We start from the raw sequence: 10,474 nt of genomic DNA, 5'->3' as shown, positions 1-10,474 counted from the left end.
GGTGTCCAATTAATATATGGAAAAATAAAACTTTTCCCAATCTGATTCTAACACCATATCCAATATCATAATGATAACATTGAAGTTCAGTCAGGTTGGTTTATTGATCAAACTTCAAATATTTTAATAACCTATATAAGTTTATTTTTTATTATTTTTGCTTCATAATTAGATCAACCTTTAAAACAGTTTTGATATATTAACTTCCAACGATTTCCTTCAGAGGATTGGAAATGTGTTTTATTGTTTCTTTATTCATTATTAAACATTTAAAGTGTTATGAGTGTAACTCAGAGTGACGGAAGCCCGAAAGGGACAAGTTTGTTTACGGAAGTGATCATTTCGGGAAGAAACGGGAGCAGCAGTTCCTGCTTAAACTCTGATTAATAGTTTCCCTGATTAATCCCAACATGTGGATTAATTAAATCCACATGTTGTCTGGTGTTTGGGTAAAGAAAAGTCACATTAAAGTTAAATCTCACACCAGGAAGTGATCAGAGAAAGTTTCAGCCTCCTGTGAGAATCCAGGTAATGTCTGGGAGCGCGAGGACACCGCAGAGGGGGTCCAAACCCTGGCTCGAGACCATCTCCTCGGTTCTGGTCTCCGCTGCAGCCGTGGCCGCGGTCGGCTGCGTGTGCGCGCTCCTGTACCCAGTCCTCAAAGGTGAGAGCTTATCAGAAATCTATTGATCTAATCGTCAAATCGATGCAGGGGCGTATCCAGGAATTCTGGGTCCTGTGAAAGACGGTAGACCCCACCACTTGATCGCAAATTTTAGATTTTTGTTTTTGCTTCAGTTGCTTCAAGCTGATTTAAAAAAAAAAAAAAAAAAGAAGAAGCTTTTTATGGGAATAATAAAGATCTAGGGATGAGTTTAACCCTTTATGATCACTTTGTTTCTTTTCATATTCAGCATGAAACTATATTTTGTTCATGTAACAACAGAATGGAGGCCTTGGTTCAAACCAGAAGGACAGTTTTAGGTTAAAATTTCTTCTTCTTTTTTTTTTTTTTGTCTTGTCCAGCATTTAAGCAGGCAAAATGATTTTCTGGATGCTGCGTTCTGCTGGGCAAATTTACTTTGTCAAGGGAAGCATTAGGGGCAGGAAAATTGAATCAAAAAATGGAAAAATTAATATTTTTTTTGCTTCACAATTTTAAAATCGATTTTGGTTTTTTTTGTTGAAAAAAAAATTGATTTTTTTCCCCAAATAAATAAAAATAATCCATAATAAAATTTATTATTATTGATCTTTTTACTTGTCTTCATGGGCATTATAGCAGCAGAATGATGGTCTGGCTACTGCATTGTTTTTACCTCATTGAAATCAAGAAAAATGACGCTAAAAAAAAAAAAAATTGTACACATTTATTTTGTTTTTAACCTATAAAAATGATCAATATCAAAGAATTGTGAGAATCGCAATTTAAATTGAATCGGCACCCGAAAAATCGGAATCAAATCGCATCGAATTGGGACAAAAGCATATCGTCACAGCCCTAAGAAGCATCATAGATAGAATGCTCACCTTAATCTTTTAAATTCTTATATTATTTTTCTATTTATTTTGCGTAATTGTTTGTAAAACAAAGTTTGTACTGCTGGCCCGGACTGGAGAGGACAGAAGAGGGACAGAAAGGAGAATAGAAAAGAAGAGAAAACAGAAATACACCTCATAGAGAAAAAGAGAGAAGGAAAAAACAGAGTGAGAAAGAGAACAACCAACATACATTTCCATGTATAGGTTAATATTTCTCATTTGAAGTTAAATCACAGTGCACACATCTAACTAGGCTATTTTAATATAAATGGTTTATCATTTCATATTACTGCTACATGTTATTACAACCTTTGAGAAAGTATTTATTATTTTTAATGAAGGTTTAATGATTTCCTTATTTAGTTTGTACATCTTTTTGAGCCCCTATCAAGTCGTGGGGCCCTAACAATCCTCCCAACTTTCCCCCATTTGACGCCTCTGAACCGATGATCCGTGTTTCAGAGCTACGAGCTGAAAGAGTGAAAGCAGAAGATGGAGCTGAGCAGAGGATGCTGGGTGAGTTCTGACACCTGCTCAGGTGTTACTTTGGACTTCCCATCATGGTCCTTGTGGGTGAACAGCGTGTGTTTGTCAGGTTTCTGGAGCGTCCTCGTGCTTTCCGTGATGGTGGGATTCATCTGCTGCATCTTCTCATGGACCCTCACCTACCTGGACTCGTACCAGCCTGGAAGAGAGTTCCCCCCACCTCTGTCACTGCTGAGCTTCAGGTAAAACATGAGGATAAACCACTATGGCTGTATCAGAGGGGGGTTTCTATCACATGATAATAAATGTCTGTTTCCTCCAGAGATGAATCCTCCCACGGTTTCCACATGACTTATGGGATTGCTGCTGTAAATGGTCTCATGGCCATGCTCACCGTCATCTGGAGCCTCACCTGAAACGGGTTTCTGAGACGTTCGGCCGTCTCAGACCTAACCAACAAATTTAAAAAGGAATTTTAGACATGATTGACTTTTAATCCACTGTAAAAGTGGCTTTGCATTCCTGTTAATGCTCCTAAAGTTGAATACAGGTGAGTCAGGCAGGTCAGTAGCAGTTTGATGGATGTTAGTTTTAGAAAAATTAAGGTTTCAATTCAGAAACTTAAGGAGTTGTTTCCTTATGGAAGAAAAGATTCGTGACAACATAAGGAGATTTTAGAAGAGTTTATGCAGTCGGCTGTCAGGACAAACATTAACTGGACACGAAAAAATGTGGTTATATAAAAACACTTTAAATAAGAAAAAGAAAATGACCAAAAAAGAAAGGAATAACAAAATGTGATCAATCAAGTGCTGAATACCATCCTAAGCCTGAAGCAGGGCGGTGGTGGTATCATCATGTGGGGATATTATTAGGGCACTTCTAGAAGTGGGTTGCATTCACCTGCCTTTTTTTTATTTTAATAAAAAAAACCCTTGTTTTTCTGAATTAACTAACACAACATTTTCTGTTTTTATTATATCAAGACAAATAAAATTACATTTTTAGAAATTCAGTTGCTTTCCAGAAAAAGGCTGTTTTTAAAACAAACCAAAATGAAATGAAAAATACTTTAATAATCCCCAAAGGGAAATTCAATATTGTAGTACATAATTAATTTAATAATTATAATTAAGATATTATTTTTTAATTCAATAATTAATTAAACACCTTATTTTGCTGAATTTATTGGGTTTTTCTTTTTTGTTTCATGATTTAATGACACGATTTAAAGTTTTTTTCCTCATTTTAAAATTTGATCTTTTTAACGTGTTCAGCTTTTCAGAATTAATGAGCAAATTTCACAATAAAAGCTCTCAGCCATTCTCCTTTGCAAATTGTAGAAAGGAAATGAGGCAAAATTTGGTAATTTGGTATGGAATTGTTTTACTATTGTAGAATTGCAGAATTGTCTTCTTACTGTAGAGCTACAACGGTGAAGCAAAGACATTAACACATGTTCATGAGCATGTATTTGGTTTTGTAGGTAAGTTAATAGAACAGAAACATGGTGGCGCTCATGGTGTTTTTACATGACTGGAGACTGAAGTCTACGGAGAAGTCAACAAACTAAGAGCAACATTATAACAGACACCAAAGTATCAAAGACATGTTGCTGTGCAGGAAGATGTTTTTCCTTTTTCTGTTTATGTCATTAATTCAGAAAAACCTTTTTTCTTTAAAAATTGTCTTGTTAATTAAGAAAATCATAGTCTTCCCCAAACTGGTGCAACAACCTGTCGAAGTTTTGGGTGTTTTCTTCTCTACATCCACTAGGTGGCAGTGTATGCCTTATTTAACTGGGTATTACAGCAGCTCTTATGTTGATGGTATTGAAGCAATAAAAACTTGTACACATCCAGCAGTATGTGTGTGTTATGTTACGGAGGGAAAAAAAGCAGATTCCAACTATTCTGAGTTTGTAGTAAGACTATACAGTCTACTTGTTCCTGTGAAAACTTAGTTTCATTAGTTTAGTTTGGAGAAGGTTGAGTCAGGATGGTGTCCGGAGTAAAATATGTGCCATTTCACCGGTGTGATGATTGGCTGTGGCGTCTCCTTCAGACAGACTAACCGAAAGGGAAACGTCAACAAGTTTAATTCAGTTTGGTGAAAAAGTTAATTCACAATCCTGTTCAAACCACTAAAACAGCATTTATTCACAGTTTGTGCTCAAAGCTTTGGCTTTTAAATACGTTTTATGTAAAATTAAACTGGAAATTTCTGGAAATGTCTGACTAGAAAAAGTTTCACTCTGAAACTGTTTTGGGTTAAACTTTATTCAATTCAGCTTTATTTGTATAGCGCCACTTCACAACAATGTTGTCACAGGGGACTTTACATACACGAATCAACATACACATCATTTTGAGCCAATTCATACATATCCTATGATAGAAACCAACTCATTGCATCAAGTCATGACTTGAATCCAATCCCCCATCCTGAGCTGCACGCGGCGACAGTGGGAAGGAAAAAACTCCCCTTTAACAGGAAGAAAACCTCCGACAGAACCCGGCTCAGGGAGGACTCACTAAAAGAAAAGTCAGCATGAAGTCTGGATGATGTGAGTTCATCCGTCCAGCCTCTAGATGCTGCTCAGACACAAGCAAGAGAGTGAAAGAACAGCTGAACCAGCAGCTCTGCATCCAAACATCCAGGAAGGAGTTCAGGTTGAGAGATTTGTTTCACTAATTCATGACAGTAAAGTACTTTTAACCCCTTAATATCCTGCAGTTTTTGTTTTGTTTTTTTTTTTCCCAACCTAAAATCTATTTTTATGAGTAAAAGACCTGTTGTGGACTGCTGGACTACTTTTACTGGACCCTTGCTGATGTAACAACTTCTTTTTGTTGAAATGGTTTAGTATTTAGCTTAGAAATAGGTGTTTACTCATGTTTCGCTGTTACAAACTCCCAGCTCGCTAGTGAAAAGGCGTTAATGTAAACATTAAACCCACAAATAAGTTCCTTTCAAAATAAAAAGGTGTTTATTTGCTGGCATGATTGTTGTAGCCTACGACAAACAATCAGGAATAAAGAAACACAAAAATTGTAACAGGCTTTGGGTCACACCCTGAACAACAATAAGGGTGACAAACTACACACAACCAAGCCACTTCTTTTAAGACAGTTCACAAATCACCCCTACTGGGCTCACAAATACAAAGATTCAAAGATCCGTACTATAGCACAAAAACCACTGTCCCAGGCTGACAACCTAGCCAAAGTGAGGCAAACTCAGCTATCAACACTCAGCTGCCCTGAATGATTGCCAGCCTGCTCCTTACATAGGGCTGACGAGCTGGCCCAGCTGAAGATGATGATGATGATGTGGATCCTGGAAGGAGCAGTGCAGCCAGTTGTAGGGTGGAAACAAAGCCGTCAGCCAATAGTCTAGTGGAGATCACAGTCAGATTTGCAGAAGCACTGGGACGTAACAATCACAAATCTTAGCTTTCCAGTTGTATATAACAGAGGTACTTGGAAGGGAGTTCGAGTAAAATACATAAAGTAGTTGTGAAATTACATCATGTTCTTCACACGGGACATCTGGTACTAACAGGTTAAAGAAAAACCCGTTCAGTCTGATGAAGGGTGGTGGAGCCTGAGCATTCTGGAGCGGTTCTGATAATGCATGAACAACAAAGCGAGTACCAATGTCATGAGAAATCTGAATCTGGGATGATCTTACTCATTTTGCACATATAGCTGTCACAGCAGTGAGCTGAATCCACCAAAAATCACTATCTTCCTCATTTATGGAGATTCAGTTTTCCTGTTCTTTGGACAGACGGCTGCAAGGTGATCCATCTGGTAAATCACTGGATTAATCACATGGAGACAACAATCAATGTTTAAAGCAAGCGGCAACCTCCGGCGGTAAAAAGTGAAGCCAATGTGATCAGGTTTACCTTCATGACAACTGTGGGCGGAGGGAATTTTTTTCTAACTTGCCCGTTTTAAAGTAATTTAATCTCGAAATTCAGCATATTTAGGGGCGTGTACTTTTGATTGACAGGTACCCGATCTCCCGCTTTAAGTAAGAAGAACGTAGAACAACTGCGGTTTTTAGCCGGTTAACGTGACTTAGCTTTAGCCCGCTTACCTCCGTTAGCTGGTTAACTCCTGTTATCTCTCGGTTAGCTCGGTTAGCTTTTAGCTACAGAAAGCTCAGAGTTCGCTCGATGTCAATCATCCACCATGACGCTCATAGCCCCCCTGTCAGCTCCACCTATTTGCTCATATTTGTATTTTCCGGGCGAGACGACGTGCATGCCTCTGCCAACATGGCGATGGTAGGAACCGCCCACCGAGCTTCAATTCAGCTCTTCAGAAACCTACAGGTGACGTCACGGAGGCTCCGTCCATCTTTTTATATACAGTCCATGGTTTAGAGCCTGCCCCTCTAAAATCACTGAGCAGGTGCCAGCGAAAGCTGCATCCTCTCCTCGAGAGGGGCGTGAAGAGACACAGTTCAGACACAGAAACAGGCCTTTCTCAGTAGAACCCAGTAGAGTCACTAGAGCCACTTTTTAGAATGTCAGAAGTTATGGGAGTCAAAGCTGAATTAGATGAGACACACATTGTTGAACCTCTAAAACCCTCATCAATTTGTTGAAAAAAGAAAGACACTATAACATAATTTCAGCAGCTGGATCGAAAATAGTTTTCTTCTCATTAAAAGAAAATGAATCCAAAATAAATCTTTATAATAGTTTATTAAAAAAAACACACAACATAGTTAAAAAGAAACTTTAAACACCTGTAAATGATGTAAAATACATTATTTGGCAATTAATTTCTGATTGCATAAATAAGATGAAAACAAAGAAGTGCTTCAGAAGTGTTTTTTCAGACAAGAGAAAACAACAAAATGAAACAAATACTTTTTAAATTCCAGGGTTTCATAGATCAGAATATAATAAATTATCTGAACCTCAGCAGGTCTATTTCTGATGATCTTTTTATTTACTGGTTGTAGAAACAAATACATAAGTTACTGACTCTCCTCAATCACACACCAACACAGTGGTGGGGGTCATTTACTGCTAAATAAAATAAATTAAATGTTTCTGTTGATCACCTGATAAAACTAGATAACTTATTCATCCATCCTGATTGATAAAACCTTGGAAATGACAAATATTCTCTTTCGCCAGACTGTTTGTTCAGTTAATAAACACAAATAATTTACAACCACGTCTTTAAAATAATGCAAATTAATTTAAAATACATTCAAGTCAAAGAGCACAAATTAAATCAGTGTGTGACATAAACAACCAGAGTTTAGAGAAAAAATATGTAGGAAATAAACTGATAGGGAAAAATAAACAGAAAAGAACCAAACACTGGGAATAAATTTACCAAACTGACAGCTGATTGTGTGTGTGTGTGTCAGGCTGATAAAAACCAACATTTATTTTAACAAAAATAAACACTGATTCCAGATTTTAGTCTGTAAACATAACAATAACCTGAATACAAACAACACAAATCCAGACCTTCATTCTACCTGAACAGCTACTTATTATTCCACTTTCTCACCTAGAAAAATACACACACTGTAAGTGAACTTTACCAAAAGGCAGAAAAAAAACGTTAGCTTCAGAGACATTCATAAAATCCACACAGAAAACAAAAGACAAAGAAAGAAACACCGTTTCTTTCTTCTGTTGAAACACAAGGTTTCAACAGAAGGAAGCAGCTACAGCAACGCCAGCCGGTTTGGTTTGTGGACCAACAGATTTGCGATGTTTCAAGAAAGAGAAATACGGATCATTGTCTCATCAGATACCATTAGATTTCTACTGTTTTTATTCCGCAGCATATTTTTGTGAATGTTTGTGATTTAGCAGCATCGTTTGTGAAAAGTAAAAGAGGAAAATAAACTTTTCTGATTTTTCATCAGAATTGGTTGTTATAAACAAGGATTGTCTAAATATGTGTTAGCTAGAGGCGGAAAAATCGGATATCGCTCGGATATTGCTTCACAATTTTAAAATACATTTTTTTTGTTAAAAACTAATATTTTTTTCAAACAGTGTGTTGATTTTTCCTCATTGAAATAAAATTAAATTATGAGCAGAAAAAAAAGTTTTGTGCAATTTTTTTAATCTACAAAAATCAGCAATACTGAAGAATTGTGAGAATCGCAATTTAAATTCAATCGGCACCCAAAAAATTGGAATCGAATTGAATTGGGACAAAAGCGTATCGTCGCAGCAGGTGCCTCCTGCTGGCCGGAAATGGTATCAACCATGACACTATCCGACTGGCTGAAATACGAATTCTTACATTTTACAATCAACAGACACTAAAGAAACAAACTATGTCTCAACATACAGCTGAAAATAGTTCTCATCATTCGCACAACTTTTTTTTCTGACATTACAGTACACAGCTGTTTCCCGAAAGATTTCTGTTTTCTGCCAGATTTCTTCAAAGCAAGAAGACCCAATTATTTTATAGTAGGGGGAAACAAACAAAAAAAAAACTAAAGCAACCGTTTTTCACCTTAAGGTTAAGCGGCAACCTCCAGCGGTTAAGAGTGAAGCCTATGCTGAAGTGTCACAAATTGCAGTTCACCCTTCATCCACTAGGGGCTCCAAAACAGAGCAAAGTCCCTCAGCTCGAAGCTGCAGGCAGGTTGGAGATTGACAGCCGTCAATCATCCATCCCTAAGCTTACAGCCCCCCCCTCTCAGCTATACTTTGCCCATTTCTGTATTTTCTGGGACAGACAGCAAGCGAGACGCTGCCAAGATGGTGACAGTGGAAACTGCCAAATGAGTTTTACTTCAGCTTTTCAGAAACCTACAGATGATGTAACGGAGGCTCCATCTTTTATATAAAGGCTGTAAAGACGCATTTTGTAACTTTTTCACATTGTAACTCCGCGTCCCGGACTTGTTCGATGACACAGTGACATCAGGCACGTGTATTTCTAGAACCACTGCTTTTGCTGGCTGGAGAGAGCTAGCAGGTCAGGTGGGATACAAGATGGAGGTTGAATCAGCTGTCAATACTGAATGTGTGATGGGAACATGGCAAAAGTTCTGTAGTGTATATTTAAGGCACAATCAGGCAAAGCTCGCTTTCCAGCAGGCTATGAAAGAACCCGCAACCAGCTAGGAAATAAAAGCATCTCAGGTACCATGAAAGTTAGCTAGGATGTAGCAGCAATGGGAGACCAAACAAGCCAACCCTGCATTTTAAATGGTTAAATTCTGTTTTTAAAAATGGTCGCACCATATTATCTATTACAATACTGAATTTCCCTTTGGGGATTAATAAAGTATTTTTCATTTCATTTTTTTATTTCTTTCATTCAAACCAGTCAACCCACCCAACCTTATAAACTCCACCACACCTCCACCATCCTCCTGGCCATGGTGGGCGAGTTTGCAGCTTAGGGGTTAAAGGGTTAATCCATCTTGAAATAAGGCTTTAACATAACACGTGGAATTTGTGAAGTGTTTGGAGTGCTTTCCAGATGCACTGTAAAAATGAAAACCATCGAAAGGAAAGGTAAAAACAATTCAGTACATCAAGTTATTTTCCATATAAAACATCTAAGAAGAGCAGCTGCCAGCAGCCAGCGAACATTCCCATCGACAACCATACTTCGTCATCATTGGGTCTTTTTGTGAAACCAGTTTGTTTCTTCACCAAGATGATGATAACTGGGGCCCGATGTAACTGCTAGAAACAGTCACAGCCAGAAATATTAATACCAACATCAGATATCTGATTTTTTTAATAAATCGTTTTAGAGTTTTTCATCAGGCTGGAAACGACAAACCATCAAATGATGGTTGTCTGACGATTGACTCGCTAAGACCGAGAACGTTACACTCCCACCACCATGTTCAGTCCCGCAGATTAAATTATTTGTTCTGAAAAATACTTATTTGTAATTTGTTGAAACAACTTTACCTTCTCATACATGGTAACATGTTGATGCTTGTTATCTAAAGGTAAATCGCAACAACTGTTTCCTGGAATAAACGGAATTTTGCTAAAATGAGTGATAAATTGCACCCACTTTTGAGGCTTTGAACTTAGGCACACTTTCATGTAGAAACGTCATTCAAAGTTTAAATAGTTCATGATAGATAACACTTTTAGTGTCTCAACGGGTGTTTTGATATATTTTACGGTTTTACAAACAGTTGAAGTTATATGAAATGTTAGAAACTGCCACATAGGATCTACACTCCAGAGCGAGGATTTACCTCTAAAATTTGCCCCAAATTAATCAGAAAATTTTCCAACTCCTTTCATGACTAGTTTCTCTTGCACACATACAATTTATACATCAAATTGCAGGCATTTTTCTCTTCTTTCACCCAATATGACCATTACTTTGACATGCGTTTTAATTTTATGTCAAACCCCTTCAAAGTACAGAAAATGCCAACTACTGGGTCCATTAACCTCCATTCA

General features: G+C 37.5%; 1 protein-coding gene across 1 annotated transcript; it reads left to right on the top strand.

The window, feature by feature from the left end:
- Positions 1-355: 355 nt before the first annotated feature.
- arl6ip6 (ADP-ribosylation factor-like 6 interacting protein 6) lies at positions 356-2,475 on the top strand. The gene is made up of 4 exons (XM_079264162.1): positions 356-664; positions 2,005-2,058; positions 2,138-2,270; positions 2,351-2,475. Exons 1-4 carry the CDS (start codon positions 532-534, stop codon positions 2,442-2,444), a joined length of 414 nt encoding a protein of 137 aa, XP_079120288.1. The 5' UTR covers positions 356-531; the 3' UTR covers positions 2,445-2,475.
- The last annotated feature ends 7,999 nt before the right edge of the window (positions 2,476-10,474 follow it).

This window comes from Telmatherina bonti (genome assembly GCF_933228915.1).
Source record: "Telmatherina bonti genome assembly, chromosome: 24".
NCBI lineage: Eukaryota > Metazoa > Chordata > Actinopteri > Atheriniformes > Telmatherinidae > Telmatherina > Telmatherina bonti.
The sequence above is the reverse complement of the archived record's forward strand: the minus strand, read 5'-3'. Positions and strand labels throughout refer to the sequence as shown.

Excerpts from the sequence above, each read along its gene's own strand:
- arl6ip6 (XM_079264162.1), top strand. The coding sequence starts at position 532 with ATGTCTGGGAGCGCGAGGACACCGCAGAGGGGGTCCAAACCCTGGCTC. Across the intron at positions 665-2,004 it reads CCTGTACCCAGTCCTCAAAG|AGCTACGAGCTGAAAGAGTG; the intron begins GTGAGAGCTTAT and ends TCCGTGTTTCAG. Across the intron at positions 2,271-2,350 it reads CTGTCACTGCTGAGCTTCAG|AGATGAATCCTCCCACGGTT; the intron begins GTAAAACATGAG and ends TGTTTCCTCCAG.